The sequence below is a fragment of the Uranotaenia lowii genome, chromosome 2 (genome assembly GCF_029784155.1).
Source record: "Uranotaenia lowii strain MFRU-FL chromosome 2, ASM2978415v1, whole genome shotgun sequence".
Lineage (NCBI taxonomy): Eukaryota > Metazoa > Arthropoda > Insecta > Diptera > Culicidae > Uranotaenia > Uranotaenia lowii.
In genome coordinates this window covers 296924872-296951503 of record NC_073692.1, presented here as the reverse complement: position 1 = coordinate 296951503, position 26632 = coordinate 296924872, and the positions used below count along the sequence as shown (strand labels likewise).

At 37.7% G+C, this 26632-nt stretch overlaps 1 protein-coding gene across 2 annotated transcripts in view; it reads right to left on the bottom strand.

Moving 5' to 3' along the window:
* LOC129748152 (uncharacterized) overlaps positions 1-26632 on the bottom strand; it is a 98505-nt gene that overhangs the window by 25747 nt on the left and 46126 nt on the right. For both annotated transcript variants that reach the window (XM_055742658.1, XM_055742657.1), the window contains exons 2-5: positions 24444-24930; positions 24262-24376; positions 23610-24190; positions 3948-4193 (exon numbers count right to left, since the gene is read on the bottom strand). In XM_055742658.1, coding sequence (XP_055598633.1) covers positions 3948-4193; positions 23610-24190; positions 24262-24376; positions 24444-24930 — 1429 coding nt within the window. The remainder of the gene's footprint in view (positions 1-3947; positions 4194-23609; positions 24191-24261; positions 24377-24443; positions 24931-26632) is intronic.

Sequence of the window (26632 nt, the reverse complement as noted above, 5' to 3'; positions counted from 1 at the left end):
GATCAAGGTTATTTTAAGATCATAAGAGCTTATTTCGTGGTGCTCAAAAATTATAATATTTTCGTAACTTGAGAACCAAGCTAGTTTTTTTTAAATATCTCTGTAAAGATGATAAGGAGATTCCTTTTTTTGTGAAAAATAATACTATAGGAAGTACGAAACAAATCCTCATGAAAATTTATTTAAGAAAATACGCACTTTCGCAGAAAAGCGTAGTTCTCATTATGCCTCGGGTGCTCGGTGTGCCCTCATCTCTTCTACCCTGTTTTCAATCGCATTTGCTAAAATCAGGCAAATTTTCAAAAATCAGGGAAATTCTGAAAAATCAGGCAAATCCTGAAAAATTAGGCATATCCTGAAAAATCAGGCACATTGGCATCTCTGCTTTAGCCAGAAGTTGACAATATGCACATATGTATTGTGAATTTAAATAACATTTTTAGAAACGTCGCTGGTGAATTGGAAACAAAACACAGACTTCCGACAATCTAGTACTTCACTTTTCCTTGTCGGAAGTCCTTCGAAAGTCGGAAGTCCGGACCTCCGAAGTAAAATTTAGTGCTAGCGCTATTATATATTGCCTCCACTTTGGTAGATATATGCTGTTTTTTTCGAGTTTCATACGATTTTCTATAATGTATATGAAATGTATAACAAAGTTGATGAGAAATATACCTACAAAAATGTTTGCTGGGAAGCTGCATAAGAATGTTTGAATCTGAACACATACCCCCTTATTCTACGCCGCGCGTGAGGTGACGATAGTCGAATCACCCTAGTCACCCAATTCCAGTAGTCGCTTTAGGTGAGAAACGTCTTTAAGAATGACCTTTTGAAATCTTATCCTAATCTAGTAGTCAGCTTGGCATGAACCTCTGTCACATCGGCTTCGGGAATAAAGTGACAAGACTCACGTGACTCCGACTCGTCTTGACAATCGTCACCTCACGCGCGGCGCAGAATAAGGGGGATAACCCTAAAATTTTTATATTTTACTAGCAGACCCGGCTACACCTTCCAGAAATGAATGTTTTTTTTTTGAAAATTATTAAATTTAATTTTATTTGCAGGCACAATTTAAAATTAGATTTCAACTAAATTCAGAACCGCAATGACGGAAACACATGACATGTGCCGAACATGGCGGTCGAAACATCCATAATCAACTGCATCGCAGAACGAAGTGGCAGATCTATTTGGTACTTCTTCTCCGATACAGTTTATTTGGTGAGGGACAAAAATTTCAGTATGTTGTGCTTCTATTAAAAATGTGCCTCGCTTTTTTCAACACCTTAGTAACTTTCTTCCTATGGTCTATCCATCTATCATTTCAATTCTATAATACTCACCGATAAAGCCGCTCAAAAATTTCTAAAACATATTAATATTTATTTTGAAATTAAGTATGGAGTCCAAAATTCCTCTAGGTTAGTTGCATTAATATCAAAACTAATGTTTACGGTGAATTCACCTACAGGTATATCGAAGCAATCAATGCTTGATTTGCTTTGTATAAATACATAAATACTTTAAAATTTTCATTATTGAGAAAGTAGGCGATGGTGTTGATATCGCACGTGTTTTTTCGATTATCTAAGATTATTTTCTGTGGCAATATAGCAAACAAAGCTGTGCCATAATACCCCGCTGACTGAGGAAAAACAATCAGCAAAAGAAAGAAGGAGAAGAAGATTATTTTCTGCATTGACAAAAGTACGAGTTACAAATAAACCATTGAAATTGAATTATATGTTTCAGTGCAGTTTGTTTCATGTTTGTCATATTTTTAATGATAAATTAAATAAACTAAAAAAGAACTGTAATAGTATGTTTCCTAGCTTTTCTCAATATCAAGGTCAATGGGTTGAGTTGTCTTTCAAAAATACATTGAAAAAAGCTCAAACATCAAAAAAGTCTGAAACTGAATCAAGTTGGTAGGGTACCTTATATCTCTAATTATTATTTATTTAGCTCGTTTTGATAATAATAAGTGAAAATTTGTTTTTTTTTAAGATAATATTTATGAACAGGCGCAATTGATTCCAAATTTTGGAAACAAAAAAACTTGATTTTTACTTTTCTACACTGTATAAAAACTACTCCTTTTGAAAAATGTTTATCTAGGAGTTGAAAGGAACACATTGAAACTTATTGAAAAAAATGACGGTCGCCATGGAGCGCGAGATATCTAATATTTTACAGCTAGCCAGCAGCAGCGATGTAATTCGAAATTATATACGAATTGATAATATTTGGTATATTCAATATAGCAGCCGTCACTTTAATCGTAATTTTTTTCAAGTTCAGGGTATGCAACGTGACAACCTTTTTTATGCGCCCTTAGAGCAAGTTCACTGGTGTTGGGAAAAAGTGGTAGAAAGTTTGTCACTTTTTGCACATTTTGAAAATTTTGCCATGTAACAACATTTTCAAGATCTGTAGCCTTCAAGTTTTTTCATAACACGTGTTGTAGTTTCGCATGCTGTGATGCAAAAATAGCAATATTTCTATCACATACGGCTGAAATAGAAACAGTGCTGTAAAAAAATACAACGCCCAAAGATCTTGAAAACATATTTGCATGTTAAAATTTTCAAAATGTCAAAATTTCTACCACTTTTTCCCAACGGTTGAAAGAAGAAAGAACTGTTACTGAAAAGTTCTTTTTAATATAATTTGATGATGATGATAACTGCTTCTAGCTTGTACAAAGAAGTAATGCTATGTAGAAATGAAAATCATGAAACAACACCATAAAAAAACGTCTATACTGAGTCAAAAAGTTCCTACGTAGCAATATATGTAACATTAGGTAACATTTCATTATTATAAGCGCTCTGTGTATGAATACATAAAATAAAGTAGTTTCATTGTAATGAAAATTAATGTTTCTTTAAAAATTAATTCTGCGTTTTTATAGTCATGCTGTGGAACTTGATTGTTATAATTTGAATTGTCATGGTCATGGAGTCTGTGGTTGTACAAAGTTTAGTCGTATGAAATGAACAATAAAAAAATAAAAAAACCCAAGGGATGCAAAAAGAAGGAGTATACTTTTTTGGTAATTACATGGTTCAATTCACCCGCCAGCCAGGCTGACTCGCGAATACTTTGCGTTGCACTTTCGGCAGATCGTTTTCACGATTTCAAGAGTGTGAGAGAGTATGTTTTCACTGAACATAACTGAACAGCTGACATATTTCATGATCTGCAAAAAATCTAGAAAAATTATAAGCAAATTTTTATTCACTTTAGAACAGGAGGGAAAGCAGATGTGTTAACACCCTTTGTTTGTGCGAAACGGTTTGTTTGAATGGAATGCTGTAATGTTAGCTTGGCCCTCAAGATGTCCTACCTATTATGAGGAGGGATGACTGAGTAACCGAAAGCCAGACGCGGAAGATCTATCTCGAGTTAAGCTAGCACCTATGCTGGAAGCTACTGTATTTACAGACCCACGGAGTGCAGACCTCAACCCCCCTAACGGAACGCGCGGATGCTTTCGAACTTAAAAATATACAAGACTGAACAAAATAAGCTATTTTCTTAAACCGGGTACAGCACGTGCTCTAAATGGCGTTGATCCTGTTTATATCTACAGACAATTTGCTAACGCACTCTTCTAACAGCTTAACTAACGAATCAAACTTAAGGACAGTAAGCACTAGATTGTCTAATCCAAGCCACGGATCTAAGCTAAACCTGTATTTTCCAAACGCCTTTTGATGTTCTAGATACATGCCAATTAATTTTGACTTCTGAGTTTAAACCGGATGCCTAAATTCCTCATCGTTTTTTGGGTTGGTTGTCTAGAAATGGTAACACTAGATAGAACAGACATCCAAAGCTGACAGTCTTTGGTCGGAATCGAAAAGCATTCCGTCCAAGGGCCTAGCCGGTGATGAGTCTGCTCCAGAGCGGACGCTGATGGAACTTCTCAAGCTTACCAAATTTTCCGTCTAGGTTGAGACTGTTTCGGGTTTTGTCGGCTGCCCGCACCGCATCGTCCAGGAACAGATCTTCGAGACAGCGCCGGGTCAGGTGGTCCTCGGAGGAACTGAGGTGCCCTAGATTTTCCTTGAAATCGGACCTCGCGGCAGGTTCTTTGGGTAGAGCCGTCTTTTTGGCGCCGTTGCATTCGTCCACCGGACGATAGAGGGCACCAGAAACGCACACGTGCAACATGCAGCCACCTGTTGAATTTAAGAAGAGATATTTTGATTCCTCATTCAATAAACACGATAGCGTAGATAAAAAAATGTGGGCCTAACAGATTTCAACAGTTTTACATAGTAAGGCAAAAATTTAATTTAAAATTATATTTCAATCGAAGACCACTTCGCGAGTTTCGAGTTGAGTTATAATAGAAAAGTTATGACGATTTGTAGGTTGACTTAAATTATTATGTTTATTACAACTAGTTAAAAATCGCATGTGTGTTGAGCGTCAATGTGTGACTCAAAATGAATGGAATACTCAATTAAAATACTTGGTATTTCGTGATTAAACGTTCGATTGATTCATTTTGTTACATTGGATTGTAACTTCCGACTTCCGACAATCTAGTACTTCACTTTTCTTTGTAGGAAGTTGTGCGTCCTGGTTGCCTCAAGGAATATCCTACAACTGCATTTGTCACTTATCTAGGATATGCTCTAGGGCGCACATAGCTTACTTTCACGGTTAGGATTCACGTTTCCTTCTGCGTTCTATCCGCTGACGGGCGCGACACCAAGATGCACGTTCAGTTGCTGGAAGTTGACTGAGGAAGCATGGGGCGCGGACGAATGCGCGTATGAATACAACGACGAGGACACAAGATGCCGTAAGGCGTGAATTGGTATATGGGTCTTCCATGGGCGTGAGTGGGATGCATGTAATGCTTCACATACATAATGGTAGATCATCATTGAATTCTTCTTATAGAGATGATTGAAGAGCTATGTCCTGTCATCATCAATGGAAAGAGACATTCACGATTTATCGACTTCCGAGGGGCTATCAGAAGGTGCTTTCGGCAAATGCTTGTTTTTAACATAGATTCTAACTGAACGGTTAATCCGCATTCCACATCCTCCTTCCACTCTAAAAAAATTAAATATGAAATTTTGTAGTGTTCTTTCATATTTTCTCCTTTTAAAAGAAAATTCATGCATCGAAGCTTCCGGAGTCACATTCAAATTTACAGATTTCCTTGTGAAATTTTCTCAAAGATGAGTTGTTCATTCGTCAACATGATTTTTGTGTTCTTGTTTCATTCAATCGAAAGCTTAGATAATAATAAAAACATGACGGCATAACAATGTTTTAAACATTTATTTTACAACGCTTTCAAATGTGAATCATTTCACTTTTCTGTCCATGCTGATTCTCAATGCGGTACAAAAAAGGTAACGAACAAACACGCACACTATTCAAGAACTCGTTATTCAAAACGTTAAAAGATAAACAAAGCCTGCGTCACTTGCCAGGATTAAAGAGACTACATGCAACTACGCTGTAGGGCTGCCTTTAAAACCGCTTGGTTTTGCTCGATTAGAATGACACCGACAGAAAATCTAAAATTCCAATCGTGACTTTTTGTCTTTTTGTTTACTAAAGGATCGCTAGCCAGAACGTTTATGTATCCCTAGCGGGAATCGTAAACAGCAGTTAGCAATAATTTTTCTCTAGTTTTCACTGTTAATTGTTTCTTTGAAAATGCAACTGACGTCACGAATTATCATGGTTATGATGTTTAAACAAACTTTGACTAACTCTTAGCACGGGATTTACATCGCCACCTGAATTATGTATACAGGTTGGCTGATTCAGTCCCGTTGACACTTTGTGACTTTATGCCTTATAATTATCTTTACCTGATTGAATCGCTTTAAGCGTGCGCAGAAAAGTAAACAAAGAGATAAAAACAAAGGCGTCGAGTTTTTTTTCCTTGAAGTTGTCCCTGTTGTGGGACCGCTAGGGCCAGCGTTGGTCCAGCTTGCCAAGCCATCGAGTTTTAAAAATAACCGAGAAAAGAAATACTCGAATTCTATTAGGTACTCAGCGTACCACACCGTGGCCGAGGATCGCCTTTATTAATCAAACCGAGAAAAACAACCAGGTAAATGTTTAAGGTCCTTCTAAACGAAATTTTTTGTCGCGAAAACCGTTTCTTTTACAGAAGGCACAAGCAGATCGTTCTTCAGGGACCGTTCGCCGTTTGTCATTCGACACGGTGCGCCGCAGTTATACTCCCGAAAAAGGCAAACAAATTGCTGTCTCTAAGGATTGTGTTTAATGATTCATTCTGCACTTCGGAAAAGAAAACAACCGAGTGGAGCGGTATAATCGATAACAACACCGATGTTAAATACGCCGGCTAACAATAAGAACGCGATGAAATTGAAGTCTTCCTGTCAGGTTACAGCATACCATCGTCCCAGTACTAAGCTTTTTTTTACGGAGATCAAGGCACGGGCGAGGAAACGGTCGTGTTCTCCCGAAATCATTTTCGACGAAAAAGTGGCTCCCGCGATAACACATTAAAATCTGAACAACTATGATGCGGAAACCTGTTCAGGTCGGTCAAGCACTCTCAAAGAGACCTACACAAATCTACCCGATACATCCTTTGTCTTGCCGGTCTACAAATTAAAGAAGATGACCAGTGTTTTCCCTTCGTAACGATATCTGGACTTTCCAGGAGCTCGTCCAGTGTAATGCTAGGAAACATAAATCTGCGTTTCCCGGTCACAGCATTGAGTGGAAACATAAAGAAGACCCTGTCACATTCAGAATACCAAAGCGTGATTTCTGCACCACAATTTATTCTCATTTAGAGACTCCTGTGTATGTGCCATTGTTTGGATTCTTACCTCGAAAATTAGTAACTGCGCGAAGTGATTTGAAGACACATCCAAATTGATAGGATCATGATCTATTGAGAGCTGTAAGCTGCAGAAAAATACAAATATGACGAGATTGGAGTCTTCCTGCTTGGATTTGGAATTACAGAGAATTATGACATCAATAGTTCTGATTAGGAAGGGAGTGAGAGCAGTAACGAAGGATTATACGGCAGCGTTCGAGAAGATTATCAGCAAATCAAAACCATCTTTAACGATATGGGAAAAGGAAATAGCTGTAAATATAACAAAGCTTAACTTTCAAAATTCCGACCAAACAACCGTAAACGTTCATCATCACACGTGATATTTTCCTTAGCAACTTATTGCATGAAGACTATAATATAAGATTATATCCGGAACACTCGTCAATCTTGGGCGGATTGTTCACAATATTCATATGGGTTGTTAGGTAGGAATGTGTATCTGTGTTTTAATCATTCATTTAGGCAACACGGAATGTGTTTATGTCGCTTAACGGCAAGTACTGCTTATTTAACTGTTTGACTAAGAAATCTCTTTGAATTATCAAACATATTTCAAATATTCGCTGAGCGCAATTATCGTTGATTCAATTTTTTTTGTTCGACACTATGCAGTGTGCAAATATATATTTTTCACAAAAACGTAGCCAATTCAGATTCCCATCCATAAGGTATCCTTGCCAGATGCAAGTCAGGCCATGCTCGACTCCACGATGTACTTCTCAGATCAGAAGTAAGTCATTCGCTGTCATGATAAGGATGACTCATAAATGTAGCTAGTTTTTTGGCAAATAAAGACTTATTTTTTCTCCTCTAATGCGTGTTAGGTTTATCTTCTAAAGGCAAAGTACTCGCTCAAGCTTGATCATATCTTTGTTGCGAACTTCAGACAATTATGAATTCAATTACGATTACCACGACACCTCATTGCTTACATTAAACCCACTTCCCAAGATGTGTTAAACTCTCCAGTCCCATGATTCAACTGGCCTTAGGCACCGCTTCTTGTAGGAACCTATATGTTTTCAACAAAAATTAATGTACATAAGCAAGATTTGATATTGTTTGATGATCTGTTCCCAATTGCTGGAGTTGACACAAATTCATTTTTTTTCTCTGGCTTTCTATGTTTTTTGTTGATTCGATTATTATTAACTCTTTTCGAAACAAATGCAACTTTCAGTTTTTAGATCAACATCGAATGTAACACGAAAGCAGAATCCAACTGTATTCAAGCAAGATATACAGCAATCAACCAGTATTAGCTTTACAAGAAATGTAGTTATAAGCGATTAAATCATCGAGCGGAATCACTCAACATTTCCTCAGATATTGTTCAGGCCATACTCGAACAGAAGCACGTATCGTATCAAGTATCAGGCCACCAACCAAGAGCTCTTACTGACGGAAGCCTGCATGCGTCAGAAATTTTAAGCAACATTCATATCAAGACAGGCAGAGGTCTGCATCGCGCCAGATCACTGTTTATCATCCAAACTTTTGTTATCCAACTGTTTATCATCCAAAGGCCAAACTGACGGAAATCTGCATCGCGTCAGATTTTCGAAGCTACATTCAAACATGCTAGGCGGAAGTCTGCATCGCGCCAAGTCACTGTTAATCAACCAAAGGCCAACACTGACGGAAGTCTGCATCGCGTCAGATTTTTGAAGCTACTTTCAAACATGCTAGGCGGAAGTCTGCATCGCGCCAAGTTACTGTTTATCAACCAAAGGCCAACACTGACGGAAGTCTGCATCGCGTCAATTTTTTAAGCTACACTCAAACATGCTAGGCGGAAGTCTGCATCGCGCCAAGATACTGTTCATCAACCAAAGGCCAACACTGACGGAAGTCTGCATCGCGTCAGATTTTTGAAGCTACTTTCAAACATGCTAGGCGGAAGTCTGCATCGCGCCAAGTTACTGTTTATCAACCAAAGGCCAACACTGACGGAAGTCTGCATCGCGTCAGATTTTTGAAGCTACATTCAAACATGCTAGGCGGAAGTCTGCATCGCGCCAAGTTACTGTTCATCAACCAAAGGCCAACACTGACGGAAGTCTGCATCGCGTCAGAAATTTAAGTCAATACTCAAATCAAGCTAGGCGGAAGTCTGCATCGCGCCAAAGGAAAACTTACACTGACGGAAGTCTGCATCGCGTCAGAAATTTAAGCAAAATTCAGATCAAGACGGGCGGAAGTCTGCATCGCGCCAAAAAGAACTTTCACTGACGGAAGTCTGCATCGCGTCAGCTATTTGAAGCTTTATTCTTATCATGCTAGGCAAATGTCTTCTCGGCGCCTAATTGCTGATTATCAATCACGAATTCTCATAGACGGAAGTTTTCGTCGCACCGGAATACTGAGTATAATCATCAGAGGGTTAAAAAGTCAGAACAAATTAAAGTCTTTCACTCAGCGGAAGTCTGCGCCGCAACATCGATTAAAAAATGATCCTCTTAAAAATGGCAGCTGCTGAAAATTTAAACATTTAGCCGGGGGCTTACAATAGGTTCAGCTATATGTTTCCACAAAGTTACACATTTTTTTTTATTGATATAAGCTCCTGTTAACCTTTGCTAATTGAAAATGGATCAAATAACAAAAAAAACCCTTTTCGATTTCCGGCCCAGTAAGTAAACTAACGTTTTCACTAAGCGTCATCAAAATGGCGGCAATCTTAATTGAGTAAAATCCTTTGGTTCATACTTACTTTTTTTGTCCCAAATAAAAAGGAACAACCTGGGAGGATCGCCAATTGTGCGTCCTGGTTGCCTCAAGGAATATCCTACAACTGCATTTGTCACTTATCTAGGATATGCTCTAGGGCGCACATAGCTTACTTTCACGGTTAGGATTCACGTTTCCTTCTGCGTTCTATCCGCTGACGGGCGCGACACCAAGATGCACGTTCAGTTGCTGGAAGTTGACTGAGGAAGCATGGGGCGCGGACGAATGCGCGTATGAATACAACGACGAGGACACAAGATGCCGTAAGGCGTGAATTGGTATATGGGTCTTCCATGGGCGTGAGTGGGATGCATGTAATGCTTCACATACATAATGGTAGATCATCATTGAATTCTTCTTATAGAGATGATTGAAGAGCTATGTCCTGTCATCATCAATGGAAAGAGACATTCACGATTTATCGACTTCCGAGGGGCTATCAGAAGGTGCTTTCGGCAAATGCTTGTTTTTAACATAGATTCTAACTGAACGGTTAATCCGCATTCCACAGAAGTATTTCGGAAATCGGAAATCCGAATTTCCGAAGTAAAATTAAGTGCTCGAGTTACTATATTGTTGAAATGCGATAATAGAATGGGTCGATTTGGGGTAATTTTTGAATTTTTCGAACCCTGGGTTCTAAACAGCTTGGTTTTGGTTCAAAACTCATCAATTATTTTTTGCAGGATTTTTAAGTAACGTTTACAAGAGCATTGCGACAAAGCGCTGAGAATCATTTGTTCTGAAGTAAATAAAATAGCATCGTTTGTGAAAATAGTTTTATTACACAATCGCATAACTCCTATGAATCATTCTACAGTTGCGTTCAAAAAAGAATGAAATCGCTTGAAGCTGCGCACCCACTTCCAACTTTGACAAGCTGCCATTTCTCTCTCGGTTGATATTTTTTTATGAAAATTTCACACAATGAAGTTCCTATCAATTTATAACATTCTTTGTGATAAATTTTTATTTTGATGAAGAAAAAAACAGGAACACATGGATTAAGATGTTATCCATACAAACATCCGTCCAAAAAAGAATGAAATCGTCTGCTGGGCGATTATGAACCTCATATTTTTCTCCGCACCATTTTTGATCACGTTCATCGATTTTGACGAAACTTGGCCTGGCATTAGATCAAACATTTTTACATCTTTGTACTAAATTTCAAGATTTTTCAATGAAAATTGTCAAAGATACAGCAAATTTAGTGAAAGAATTCCAAATTTCCCTTTTTTACGGGAACAGCTGTATCTTTGTTTCTCGTCATTGTAAAGACTTCAAATTTTGTAGAGCGTTAGTTGGATAGTTGAACTAGATTGTGTGAAATTTTCATAAAAAAATATCAACCGAGAGAGAAATGGCAGCTTGTCTAAGTTGGAAGTGGGTGCGCAGCTTCAAGCGATTTCATTCTTTTTTGAACGCAACTGTATATTGTTAACAAAATTGACACAGCCATACATCCCTGAGGTTCACTAACAGAGTTTTACAATAGATTTGATATGAAATTTCGTATTTATTATTTTTTTTTTTTGTAGAGAAATGAATCCAACTTTGATGAAATTTCAGGGACTAGATAAGAGAAAATCGATGTTGAAAAACATGCGAAAAAAATTCGCCTTGTCTCCCGGTGAGACTTGAACCCACATCTTGCGCCTCTCCGGGGCCCATGTATTAACATTCTACTACAGGAGACCAACCTGGCGTATGAATATTATACTGGTTGAGTGTCGATGTCTATCGGAATGAAGGGAATAGTTCTCCCATGTGATCATAATCATTTTTCTTGGTCTATTTCTATTCCCATCATTTCATCTTACGGGAGTTGGAATCAAGTTTGGACATTTTTAGGCACGGCAAGATTTGCATTGCCTTCTCATATCCTGCACGGGTTGTCAGTTATGATGAGAAATTATGCGTTTGCCGTATTTGCATATCCAGCCAATTTCGGTGTTTGGCACCGCCTTATTTCTATTTTTAAATTGCGACCCAGAGATGGATCTTGACTCAAACATTCAGATATGAGAAGGCAATGCAAATCTTGCCGTGCTTAAAAATGTCCATACTTGATTCCAACTACCGTAAGATGAAATGATGGGAATAGAAATAGACCAAGAAAAATGATTATGATCACATGGGAGAACTATTCCCTTCATTCCGATAGACATCGACACTCAACCAGTATAATATTCATACGCCAGGTTGGTCTCCTGTAGTAGAATGTTAATACATGGGCCCCGGAGAGGCGCAAGATGTGGGTTCAAGTCTCACCGGGAGACAAGGCGAATTTTTTTCGCATGTTTTTCAACATCGATTTTCTCTTATCTAGTCCCTGAAATTTCATCAAAGTTGGATTCATTTCTCTACAAAAAAAGTTTCGCTGACTGAATGTTTGAGTCAAGACCCATCTCTGGGTCGCAATTTAAAAATTTCGTATTTATGTTATCTGAATGCTGCCGCATAAGTAAGTGTCAAACCATTTGAACACGTTATTGCAAGCTTCAAAATTTTGTAAATAGCTTTAATGCACATCTCATACCTAAAAGTACGGCCAACAATTGTTCTTTTTTTTTTTTTTAATATTCTTTCCATTTCCAACCAAGACAAGATTAAATGCAGTTTTAGGCAAATGTTTTTCGATTATTTATTTTTTTAACGATTGAAATAACTAGCTTTTACTTTTATTGTAATCAATATTAGGCCCGTTCAATAGCCAATTGAAATTGGTTTCAATCGATTTCGATTGGTAAATGGTTGTTCACTCAGCCAATGTTTTGGTCGAAACTAATCCAATTGACGTTCATTGAAGCCAATCGAAATCGATCGAAACCAATCGAAAACGATCAAGCTCGGAGGCAGGATTCGTTTCTATCGATTTCTATTACACTAACACAAAGGCAGTTGTTTTCTGTCAAAAACAGCTGATTTGGTTTGTTGTGAAAAAAATATTAGAAGAAATTAAAGCAGTGTCACTCGGTGCGGTGTTTTCTGTCGTGTGCTGAGTCGGTGGTGTAGTGCTAGTCGTGCGGAGTCAGTGGTGCTATGTCAGCCATGCTGGATCGGTGGTGTTGTGCCAGTCATTCTGAGTCGGTATGGCTGTGCCAGGTATTCTGGATTGGTGGTGCTGTGCTAGACGCGCTGGTCTGGTGGTGTCAGACATGCTGGGTCTGTGGTGCTGTGCCAGTCATGCTGAGTCGGTATTGTTGTGCCAGGTATCCTGAGTCGGTGGTGCTGTGCTAGTCGTGCTGGTCCGTGGTGCTGAAAGAGTTGTCGGTCGATGTGGCGTCGCTGTTCTGTGCTTTTCTGTTAGGACTTAATTTTCACAATAAATCTGTCAATCGGTCTTGGATTATTATAATAATCAAATAGGAAGTGACCAACTATACTATGTAAATAAACAGGAAGTGAAATTTGGTCTATGTTGTGAAATACGATAAAATGTCAAATAAAATATAAAATTTATCGATCCACTGTATTTTATTTCATAATATCATGATTGTATGTTTTAAAAATAATAATTATTTTCCTGTAGCAACAATTTTTCGCTTTTATGCTTTTCTTTTCCCTAAAAATTGCTCATTATTCTAAACAAATTCCTTTTATGTATTCTAATATAGTTCGAGTCGAACAACAAATTTTCTAATCTGAAATTTTTCGGACAGCTTGTATACGGGAAAGAATTGCCATTTTGCCTTGAGTATAAACCGCCTTTTTGAATTCTGAACGAAGCTGATAAAGAAAATAACATCTGAAAACACTGCGCCAGTGCGTTAGTATTAGTGAATGGCTGTTCAATCAACAGCCTAATAGAAGTCGATCGAAGTCAATTGGAAAAACAGCTGATCAACTGTCAATCCATTTCAATTGATTTCGTTGAACGATGGGTTTCGTTGAACACACCTATTATTCTAATTAGTTAATCATCTAGTACTTCCTATGTTTCTTGCGATTGTGTGATGGTTCCATGGGAATTGGCAATTTTATTTTCAAATCCTTTGGTAAAGTCTGCTTTTTGCGTTCAAGATGTCAAAGTTTATGCTGCATCATTGCAATGTAGGATAATTTGAGCCTGATATTTCCAAAAATCAAATTCGAAGGTATTAGGATGAATCTTGATAGACCAGATAGCTAGCAGTACTATTGACATGATTTGCTTTCGACTCGGATGAGATGAGCTGAAACTTCGAAAATGGTATAAACATTCTTGTTGGTCTATCCTGCATGATGTCCAACGTGGCGCTAGAAGGTGTTATCCGACGAGCGGTGGGCGAAATGCGGGGCACGATTTTCAACAGATCCAGTCAACTTATCTGCTTTGCCGATGACATTGATATAGTTGGCAGATCATCTGCGGCGGTGGAGGAGATCTACCGCAAACTGAAACGCGAAGCAGGAAGGATTGGGTTGATGATTAATACGTCCAAGACGAAGTACATGCTGGCCTGCGGATCCGAGACCGACCGAACCCGCTTGTCCAGTAATAACAAGGTCATGATCGACGGCGACGAGCTGGAGATAGTCGAAGACTTTGTCTATCTCGGCTCACTGGTGACCGCAGACAATGACACCAGCCGTGAGATCCGGAGGCGAATTATCAGCGGAAGTCGTGCCTACTATGGACTCCACAAGCAACTGCGGTCGAGAAGACTTTGCCCTCGTACGAAGTGTAACCTGTATATGACGCTTATTAGACCGGTTGTTCTCTACGGGCACGAGACATGGATATTGCTCGAGGAGGACCTGCGTACACTCGGAGTATTCGAGCGACGAGTGTTAAGAACCATCTTTGGCGGCGTACAGGAGAACGGAGTGTGGAGGCGAAGGATGAACCACGAGCTCGCGCGACTCTACGGCGAACCCAGTATCCAGAAGGTGGTGAAAGCTGGCCGGATACGCTGGGCTGGACATGTTGCGAGAATGCCGGACGACTGTCCTGCAAAACAGGTGTTCGCTACGAATCCGGTAGGAACAAGACGAGCGGGGGCGCAACGAGCGAGGTGGTTAGACCAAGTGGAGCGTGATCTGGCGAACGTGGGGTGCCCGAGAAATTGGAGAACGGTTGCTATGAACCGAGTGAATTTTAGGAATTATGTTCGTCAAGTTATGTCTTGAGACGGAATACTATGTAAATAAAATAAATAATCTTGTTCTGTTCAGTTTTTAAAAATCCAGGAAAACTTACTTCAGCTTGAACTATAACAAAACTATTTTGGAAAACTATTCCGAAATGCTGGAAGTCACTTATTTATAGAAGTTTTTGAATGGGCAGCTTCTTTTTTAGATTATAATTCATTCATTTTACGTCATATTTATGATAAAGTAAGATAGCTACACACGGTGTCTCTTATAGAACAATTTTATTTATCGAAAATTTGCATCGCTTATATTGGCACCATTCTAAAGCTGGTACTTTCCCCTTTCATTTGAGCCCAAATTTGAAATAATCCATCGGAGGGTCTAACACATTTTATTTTTTTTGTAGATTTTTTTATCATTTTAAATTTTTTTACAAAGACAAAATCATACTACTGTTAAAAGACTTACCTTTTATATTGTATGAGCAAATCCACTGCGACCAATTTATTTGATCTATTGTAGAATAACCCAATTTAATATTTGTCTGATCACGTCGTACTGTCATCATTAATTGAGATGTCAGTTGTAGACAAAATCGAAACATAATTCCAGTTTGGGATGGCGTTTCTTATGAATCTCATCACCTTACTGGCCCTTCATCTTCCAAATATGATCGGACGTTAGGATTCGCTTACCAAGAACTTTTTGTCGACGTGTCATAAGATATAAAGTACTCTGCAGTTTTTACTTCAGTTTTATAGAATCTGTAGATTTAATTGATCGGCCTAGCGGTGAAAAGTGATGTCCTTTTTAGTAGGGACATCTAAAGATTATGATTTTTTATTTTATTTTATTTTTTTTTATATAGGTGGATAGAAGGTTAGATGAAATGAAAGAGGTTGAAAATGAGCGGGTAGAATTTATTTAGAAGCATATCATCACATATCAAATTTTTGTTCCTCACGGGCCTACTACTATGAAGCGGTAGATACAGATAAAGTTGCATCTACCACCACACATTAGTAGGCCAAGCGTGGTCCGCCCCACAAGCTTGCTATGTTTCTAAATAAATTCTACCCGCTCATTTTCAACCTCTTTCATTTCATCTAACCTTCAATCCACCTATATATAAAAAAAAAATTCATAATCTTTAGAAGTCCCTACTAAAAAGGACATCACTTTTCACCGCTAGGCCGATCAATTAAATCTACAAATATAAATTACGGTGATTAATCTTATATATAAAAATGGAGGCGTTTTCTTTGTGATAACATCACGTATGAATGGTCGGTCGGAATGAAGTGAAATTTGGTATCCGAGGGTTTTTTGGGTCAGAGATGGTTTGTATAATACTTTCAAGAATCTCACTTTTTATGAAAGGGGGGTCCCCATACAAAGTTATCTCTTCTTCACATCTTCTTATATATAAAAATGGAGGCGTTTTCTTTGTCATAACATCACGTATGAATGGTCGGTCGGAATGAAGTGAAATTTGGTATCCGAGGGTTTTTTGGGTCAGAGATGGTTTGTATAATAGTTTCAAGGATCTCACTTTTGATGATAGGGGGTCCCAATACAAATTAAACTTTATTTGTTACGATTTCCATAAGAATCTATTGGCGAGAACAATGCAGTTAAGGACGTGTAGATGAAATTTAACATTTATTACGATTTATGCTTTAGAAGGTAAAACGAAGTTTACCGGGTCAGCTAGTCCTTAATAAAATAGTTTTATAGAATCGGCACAAATCATTACTGAGTTTGTCAATTTTTTTGAGGTAATAATTGAATGGACAATGTCCTGTTAAAAGGTCTGTGACTGTTTTCAGATCACTTTTCGACAGGCTCAAAAGGTCGCGAATTTTCTTTGTATCAGGAATGTAAGACTTGTCTTGCCTTCAGCGATCTAATTCTATATGTCAAAACCATGATCTTATGGGAAGGTTATTTCCTGGATACAACCTGATGTAAGCCATCAAAGTGATACGAGTTGAGAGGAAAGAGTTGTATTTAATGTCGCAAACAGAGTAACTATTATTTCATTTGAAAAAATCTGATTAAACTTCTCATGACTGATTGTACCAAGACCAGAAATAGCACCCTGCCCTGACGACTTACATAGTTATTAATTGTAGAGTGTTTAAAGGTTAAGGATATTTTATTTACATTAAAAATCAATCTTTTACATAAATTCAATCAGGAAAATCTGAAATGAGATTATATATGGCTCTTTATTTACTTGAAAATTTTGCATCTTATTTCATGCTTTGAACAAAGTAACATCTCGAATATGTGCAAAATCTAGGCGAATGAATGTAGACAAACTATTTTAAGCTTTTCAAGACACGGCAACAAATTCTGTTAGTTACATGATGTTATTTTTTGTTTGCATGAAAATAGGAAAAAAAACTTTCCAGAGATGTTAAAAAAAATCAAATACAAATGTAGAATACTTTCAGATGCAAACCCGTGTTTTTTCAATTTCATCTAGGAACAACAACAAAACAAATATATTCATTAATTTGAACAACAAATGATGAATTTTCGCCCACACCCAAAATAATTTGAAAATTAATTCTACGGTGTTTTTCGTGTAGACTAAGCTTTTGATACATCCCATCGATTCTACTTGAATCCGGAGTAACTTATTTTTAACCTCATGAATTTCACGTAAAGTCTAAGGCAGGCACGTCAAACTGGGGGTTTGCGGGCCGCATGCGGCCCTCGGCCTTAGTCAATGCGGCCCGCGTAGCCCCGTCTTAAATTTTCACAAAATTCCCTACTACACAGAAGAACGCTGGGTTTCCTGCCACAAAATATTAAAAAGATTGTTTTTGCTACGAGAGGAAATAATATTATTTTTGGAAATGAAAGATGAACCTGTTGAACATTTTCAAGCAGACGACTAGGTTCAGGATTTGGCATTTGACGTTTATCTCACTGGCCACCAACAAGATTTGAACTTTAAGCTTCAAAGAAAAAAATATCATAACTGCTTGTGATGATGTAAAAAACTTTCAAGTGAAGTTACGGGTCAGGATCAACCAAATTTCCAAACAAAACCTTGTGCACTTCTCTACGTGTCAAGAACTGAAAAGATCAAATGAGTATGCATCACTTGGTAAATACGTACTTCACCTAGAATCGTTACTAGATGCATTCAAAAGCCGTTTTCGTGACTTTAACATACGAGCGAGAATTTTCGTTGTTTGTATCTACATTTTCGTTTGCTCCTAAAAATGCTGCTAGTAATTTGCAACTAGAGTTGATAGAGCTGCAGTGCGATTCTTTATTAAAAGCGAAACACATTGAAGTGCCTTTACCAAAATTTAACAGCTATTTGCCTGAACGCTACGTTGAGTTACGGAAATTTGTTGCCAGAATTCTTGCTATGTTCGCAAGAAGCTATCTATGTGAGCAGTTTTTTTCCATAATGAAAGCTACAAAAACTCCTCATCGTTCGAGATTATCTGATAAAAATTTATCATCAATAATGAAAGTGTCAGTGACAAATAAACTTTAAACATTAAAAGCTTACATAAAAATTGAACGCAAAATTTCATTCCAATTTTACTTATAACTAAATTCCATTTTATTGTATCTAATCTTCGCGAAACTAATATGTTATGTTTTCTAACTGATTTTGGCTGCGGCCCTCTACGTCATAATTTTTTTTTGAAGCGGCCCGCACACTTAAACGAGTTTGACATGCCTGGTCTAAGGGAATACCTCCTAAAATCCATTGAGGAATTTTCTCAACCGTTTGGTTGTAAATTCTTTTATATTCGGAGCCTTATCAACGTTATTGATGCTGAAATTTTCACGCCCTTGTATTTAGATTTATAGAAAAGGTTAAGTCAAAGCAATACAAATTGGATTTCCGCAGAAAAAAAGAGGTATATTCTTCCGGAGGTCCAAAAGTGGTTCGATAAGAGAATTTCCGGCACATCGAGAAGAAGAAGCTTCGTGCGTGCTGGAACTAATGGCAGAGGGTATAGTGCACGTATCGTAAATGGTGAGTTATTTATCATTTATAGATATTTTAGTTATTGATGATACATATATTTTTTTTTCAGGATTCTGGAAACCAAAGTAAAGCGTAAATCGAATGTATTTTTATCATCTAATAAAATTTTCATTTCATTAATTACAACCAATAGAAAAAAAATCCATTAACTAAATCAACACTTATTTCGTTACCTAACTAAAATTATTTTACGTGTACATACTTCATGTTCGCATCACATCGAACTCAATTGAAATTCACGTAAGTTTTGGTGCGTCCACATGTTATGTTAGTCAAAGCTACGTGAAAATCAATTGGACAAAAATTGAGTAGTTTTTCACGTAGCTCCGACGTGTGGATTATTTTGCGTGCAGTCAACCAACTAAAAGTGAATTGAGAAAATATTTTCAAAAAATTGTATTATCCAAACAACCACTTAAAATTGTTGAAAACAAAGTTGATGTTAAGATTATGTACCTAATCTTTTTTTTCCTTTTGGTGAAAAAAAATCAATGACAGACATTTGGTTCAATTCGTTTACTTTTGACAAAAATGAACAATCTTGAATTTTCACCTGAAAAAAGAGGGTAAACTGTAAATTCGACCAGATTTCTACACACACGAATGCCTCAAAAAAACGCTAACTTATGCATGAACAAAAGCTTGAATTTTGGTTTCATATATGACACTTTATCATTCTTGTAGTACCGGTGTCTAAGGTTGAACAATCGATTAGGGGAGAGGCGGCACATGAGCGGACATCTGTTTCATATACGTTAGAGCAATTTTTCTGTTAAAATCTTCTACAGTTTTTGTGAAAATAATTGTATAATAAAAGAAGTCAAAATCGCCGATTTTCGAAACCGGGGGGCTAAATGCTTATATTTATGTTTTAGTTATATTTCATTTACACTTGCAATATTTTGATATTGTTTAATTGAAAATGGTAGAAACGGATGTTAAGCATACGTCAAGGCTGAAATTTTGGTGAAATTCTATACATCACTAGTTCTTTTGCATGAAACATAGTTAGGTATGCCATATGGCTATATTTCATGGTAATATTTTGTTTATATCGTATTTCTATCGGATCAGTATGAAGTTCTTCTTTTTTCGCTGTAAGATCGTGATTTGAGCGTAGATTTATTGTTTCAATGATAAAAAGTAAAAAAATTATAAGACTAATCTGTTTTTTCTCGATATAGATAGGCATTTAACCTGCCTGATATGGGCATTCAGAACCTGTCTTTCATTCCATTATCTTATCATTTACAATTTTGCCAAAAGCTTAAATTTGTTGATTTTCCTATTTCCAGTTGAATAAGAAAGAAAAACCATTAACATTTTTGTTCACAGAATTTGTACGCACGATAATTAAAGTTCAATATATTTTGACCAAAATCTTGTTCGAATTTTTAATTTTTTTTGGCTTTATATAACAATTAAATTTTTTCATGCCATGTATCAAAAGCGTATTACCCTCAAACCGTATTCATTAGATACGTTAAATCTCCTGCCATATCGTCAATCGGCTGTATGCGCTGCGCATATTACCCAATATGCGCATTTAGGAACACTTCCCCCAAACAGTGAACAGTCAAAAATCGTCAAAAAGGATGAAAGGTTGTCAAAAAAGATATTTCGTATTGATATCCAGGTGGAATGATATGGGCTCAAATGTAACAAGAAAGTCCAATTTGTTTCCTAGTCCTAAATAAATATTTGTTCATAAAAGTTCTCACACCAACTAAGCTCAAAATATGAGTTACTAAATTTTCGAGACAAGCAGAAGACATTTTTTTTCGTAATAAAACCTCATGAATTCTCTTTACTTCAGATTATCCTGGTTAAATTTATGTGAAAGATTGATTGTGTATGTAAATAAACCATCTTGAACATTTAAACACTCTACAATCAATAACTAAGGATTTCTGGTCTTGTTGCAATCAGCGATGAGAAGTTCAATTAGATTTTTTAAATTAAAAAATTATCACTCTGTTAGCAACATTTCCTCTCAATTTGTATCACTTTGATGTCTTCGACAAAGTTGAAGCTAGGGAATTTTCCATTAGATCATGTTAGTGACATATGGAGTTAGAATAACATTAAAAGTAAGACAAGTGTTTTAACAGGTATAAGTATGATTTTGTCTTCCAAAAAAAAGCCATTAAAAAGGTTTAAAAATCCTTACGAGGAAAACCTCGAAAATTATTAATAGAAATCGCTTAAAACTGTTGTTATCTATTCAAGTAGCTTTTAAAGTAGCATTATTATTCACTCATATATCGTAAAAAATGTTGATTTTGTGGGAAAGTGGTACTATTTTTGTTTCGCACCCATTTTTCACATTTTTGGTCCTCGACGCAAATTGCCTAATACAAAATTGAACTCTGATCTCCACTGCACAAAACCAGACTTTACAAGAAGATCTTGAAATACAAATTTTGTTTTCAAGTTACTTCAGAAGTGGCTCCAGAGAGTCACTTACTTCTTCCATAAATGTAATAAAAAAATTGTTTTTTTTTGCAGAATTCATTCAGTGACCTTCTTTAAAACAAAAGTCAGGTCTTTTAGTGATAAAACAGGTTTTAATGAAAAATAGAGTAGGGCGCTGAATTCAACAAAAACAAATAACTGTTTTGGATAGGTGGAAAACCTCTATAAGTGAGAGTTTTTTTTTGGCATTACTAAAAATCATAGAGATGAACATATCCTAATTGAAGCTTTGATGCATAACAGACTTCTGATGCTAAAATGACAAAATGATATCAAAAGTAACAGACGTCGTGGTACCAAAATTGGTGTTGTACATTTACTCATGATTTGGCAACAGTCATGGTTTCAGACACTAACTCTTTTACAACCTTATGAGCTGAGAGTAAGAATCATTTTTACTGCTTTTCTATTCCATTGTTTCATAGATAAATTTTTCTAAAAAAAACAATAATCTACGAAAAGTCGTTTTGTTTAACTTTTTGGACTCTCGCATATCCAGGTTCGACTGTAATTGTTTTCAAGGGAGAAGTGAGTGTATCTCTGGCAGTGTTCAAAACTGTTGATATGCTACACAGAAAAAAAATCTTAATCCTTAACAACACTGAAATTGAAAACCTTTATCATTACATGACGTGGAACGCGATTTATTAATGTAAATTTACAAAATAAAAAAAGTTGAATCCTTAACAGCACTGAATTCTAATGACACAAACATTATTTGACACGGAACGCGATTATTTGATGTAAATTTACATCACATATGATGTAAATAAAAAGAAGCATCACATATGACGGAATTTTCAGTGCGAATTAAATATTACACGTCTTAAATATTTTACGTGTCTTTCATATTTTACACGTCTGTTGAAGTTTATAGACGTGTAATATTCAACTTGCACTGAAAATTCCACCATATGTGATGTTTTTTTCCGTTACATCATATGTGATGTAATTTTACAACATTTTTCGTGTTACACAAAATTTTTAACAGCACTGAAATAGAAATTTCTTAAAATTACACGACATGGAATGTTATAGATCATTGAATTTGAATTCAATTAATATTACAATACACTGAACGCGATGATGTCATGTAATAATACAGACTGCCGAAAACAGGCAAACACAAATGTCAACAAAGTGTTAGCGTCAAGTCGTGCCCAATAGTATTTTATTGAAGCAGTTTTCCCGCGATTTAGTAAATCGATCTTGCTGGTTCCTGGAGATCTTCGAGAAGCAGGAATGGAGTTCGCGACGTTACTCAATTTTGGATCCGGTACTTCGGGGAAGAAAATAAAAGTAAGAATGCAACTCCTAACAAAAAATATTTGTCCGATAGAAAAATTTGCCACTAATAAAATGATTAATTATAGAAAGATTTTATTTTTTATTATAAAATGAGAAAATTCCATTATTAAATCATAATAACAAAAAATGAAACAAAACAAATTCCTATTGGATTTTTTTCTTCCAATATTTAGTGATTTTATAATTCACATCATTTTTATTTTACACGTTTTTAAATTTTACATCATTTTTTATTTTACATGTAGCAAAATTTTACTGACATGTAATTTCCAACTAGGACTGAAAATTCCGTCATATATGATGCTTCTTTTTATTTACATCACATGTGATGTGATTTTACAGATTTTTTTCGTAGTGTGTAGTATGAATGTGAAATAATTTTTCAATCACAGTATACATTTTACTTTGAACCTGATTTTCTTTGATCATTCACAAAGCAATCTCTGACTGATAGTCGATAAAAAGTCACTTCATTTCCAATTCGTGACCGTGATCCTCCAAAATATCTCAGTCACAAAAATACGGAAATCAGTGAAGTCGGTTAGTTTGTTGTTGTTGGAATAAAAGTTGTTCCAGGAAGAAAACAGAATTCGAACTCAGAAATACTAGGAGTTGTTTATATTCTGCTTTTCTGTTGGGATTATTAAAAAATCTCCTAAGAGCATGTATTAAGACAAGGACATTCCAGAACGTTTTATACCTTTTTAAAAAGTTGAGAAGAAATTTAAAGAATTTTCAAGTGTTATTGTTCTAATCTTATTTCTTCATGATGGTGATCCACTTAATAATTAACTTAAAAACTGAGCATTTGAAATCCATTCACACTTCTCATACTGTCACGATATCGTGAAATGACTGACTGCCGAGTGAATGATGGAATAAAACAAAAATATTCAAAATCATCATAAAGTTAGTCTAGGCCAACCTGATATTTTTTCGCTGTCTGTCCAAAAAGATGGGGAAGAAAGCATTTTTATCTCATTCAGTGTGTATTGTGATAGATGAATTTGACTTTCTTGAGCACTGATCTCTGGAGCCACAATTGAAATAAATTGTTGTCTGAAATTTGCTTTTAAACAGAAAAAGTTTCAAATTTCTTTGAAAAACTCTACTTACCCAAAATGAGAATCGTGCCATGGAATCCAAACGAATGGATCAAGCGCTCGATAAGCGTTGGGAAGATGAAGCTTCCAGCCGCCGTACCGGAAATCGTAATCCCATTGGCCAACGCCCGCCTTTTATCGAAGTACTGTGACACGATCACTATACCCGGTGTTGTGGACAAGCCGCCTCCAATTCCGGTCAGTATCCCGAAGGTGAACAACAAATGAATCAAACTGGTCGCGAAGTAACTTAGCGTAAGTCCCATAGCGCAGAACACCCCTCCTATGATGACCACTATCCGGGGAGAGAATCGTTGACACAGGGCACTGGAAACCGGTGCCAGCACCAAACAGAGCGCCGAGAGGATCGCCGGAATCCACGAGGCGGTGGTGGCCGAGGCGTTCGGGAAATTTTCCATAATTTCTACAAACAGCACCCCGTAGGATTTCACCAGCCCGGCAACCCAAAATTGAACGCAAAATGCTCCGAACACGATGAACCATCCGTAGCCTCCGTCCGGAGGGCTGTCTTCGCCGTCGTCGCTACTCGATTCGGTGGAAACCTTCGGTTTGCGTTTAAGCTGAAGCCTTTCTCTGTTGAAATAGTGTTAAAAAATGTTAATTTTATATTTTCTCAGCCCGTATTTATTGACATAGTAGCTTACTTTTTGCTTCGAATTTCGCGTGATTTAGCGATGAGCGGCCTTGCAGTTAAGCTTGACACAGTCAGAAGATTTTCGTTGTCGTCTTCGTCCAATTCCGCGGATAGTGTTGCGTCAACTGTAAGACATTTCGAGAGAGGGGATAAGAATACCGCGAGACGATCATCGATCAATCAAAAACTTACCATTCGGTGGCTTGCTGGTGTGATAGTAGGTATCGAATGCCAACGAGGACGGCCGAAGCAGCGTGTCACAGGTTCGGGCGTCCTTTGTTGCTGCACCCATGTTCGTCGTGTGCAGCGGACTGATGAGGGGTCCTGGTCCATTGCTTCCGGCGCCCGGGTAGGAATCTCGCTGCTGGCGCTGATCGAAGAACGCATCCAGTGGCAGATGTTCCGAGGCCAACATCCCGCCGAACCCCGTCGAACCGATTCCACTGTCGGATGCGGTACTAACCGTAGCGACAACTGGCGCCGATTGGATCGAGAATAGCGATCCACTGTTGTCGCACTCGGCGAGCATGGCCGCATTGAGCGGGGCTGGACCGTGGTTCGGAATCGACGGGTGGAAAACCGCATGCAGGAACTTATTCTCGTACTTTGGCTGGATCTCGATGTCGTCCGACAGGAGACTTTGAGGTCTGCTTGGTTGATCGAGACAGACCTGCGATGCCTGTGAAGATAAAAAAAAGAGCCGTATGGTAATTAAAAAAGTGATTTTCAAATAAAAGACACAGTATAAGGTTTCAGTGTGTGAAAAGGTTCATTGTGTGTTTCGAACGTATTATCTTCTTAAATATAAATAAATTGAGGCATTTTCTTTGTAACACCATTTTATTTTATTTACATAGTATTCCGTCTCACGACATAACTTGACGAACATAATTCCTAAAATTCACTCGGTTCATAGCAACCGTTCTCCAATTCCTCGGGCACCCCACGTTCGCCAGATCACGCTCCACTTGGTCTAACCACCTCGCTCGTTGCGCCCCCGCTCGTCTTGTTCCTACCGGATTCGTAGCGAACACCTGTTTTGCAGGACAGTCGTCCGGCATTCTCGCAACATGTCCCGCCCAGCGTATCCGGCCAGCCTTAACCACCTTCTGGATACTGGGTTCGCCGTAGAGTCGCGCGAGCTCGTGGTTCATCCTTCGCCTCCACACTCCGTTCTCCTGTACGCCGCCAAAGATGGTTCTTAACACTCGTCGCTCGAATACTCCGAGTGTACGCAGGTCCTCCTCGAGCAATATCCATGTCTCGTGCCCGTAGAGAACAACCGGTCTAATAAGCGTCGTATACAGGTTACACTTCGTGCGAGGGCTAAGTCTTCTCGACCGCAGTTGCTTGTGGAGTCCATAGTAGGCACGACTTCCGCTGATAATTCGCCTCCGGATCTCACGGCTGGTGTCATTGTCTGCGGTCACCAGTGAGCCGAGATAGACAAAGTCTTCGACTATCTCCAGCTCGTCGCCGTCGATCGTGACCTTGTTATTACTGGACAAGCGGGTTCGGTCGGTCTCGGATCCGCAGGCCAGCATGTACTTCGTCTTGGACGTATTAATCATCAACCCAATCCTTCCTGCTTCGTGTTTCAGTTTGCGGTAGATCTCCTCCACCGCCGCAGATGATCTGCCGACTATATCAATGTCATCGGCAAAGCAAATAAGTTGACTGGATCTGTTGAAAATCGTGCCCCGCATTTCGCCCACAGCTCGTCGAATAACACCTTCTAGCGCCACGTTGAACATCATGCAGGATAGACTATCACCTTGTCAAAGCCCCCTGCGCTATTCGAATGAACACCAATTGTGTTCAAATGGGCTGTCAAAATGACGTAAATTTTTTTATCCAAGAGTTTTCCTGGCCAGAGATTGTTGTTGTTGTTGTTGTTGGGTTTTAATTTTATTGGCTTGAGTGTCCATCTCATATCGCCACGGGCCAGAGATGATTTTCATAAAATTTGGTTTACAAGCAAGTTTTGACACAAGATGATTTATCATACCGTATGGCTACTACCACATTTGAAACGGAGGAGGGAGTCTCCATACAATATTTAAGAAAAAAAAACTCATACAGTTTTTATGTTATATTCATGAAATATTAGACACGAATGCCATAATACTGGTAAAGTGTCAAAAATAAAACCTAACAAAAATAAATTCATGAAATTTGGGAGATTAGCAGGCTTTTACTTGGTAAGATGATTTATTGTAATGAGGGACCATTGCCACTTTTACAACGGTGTGGTACCATACAAAATAAGCGTAGAATCTTGCCTAAATTTCCAAGACATTTTTATAAAAAAAAAATTTCAATCTACTACAATCACGGTGTGCAGATATTCGCACACAATTTGCGTTAAAATGCTGTGCAAC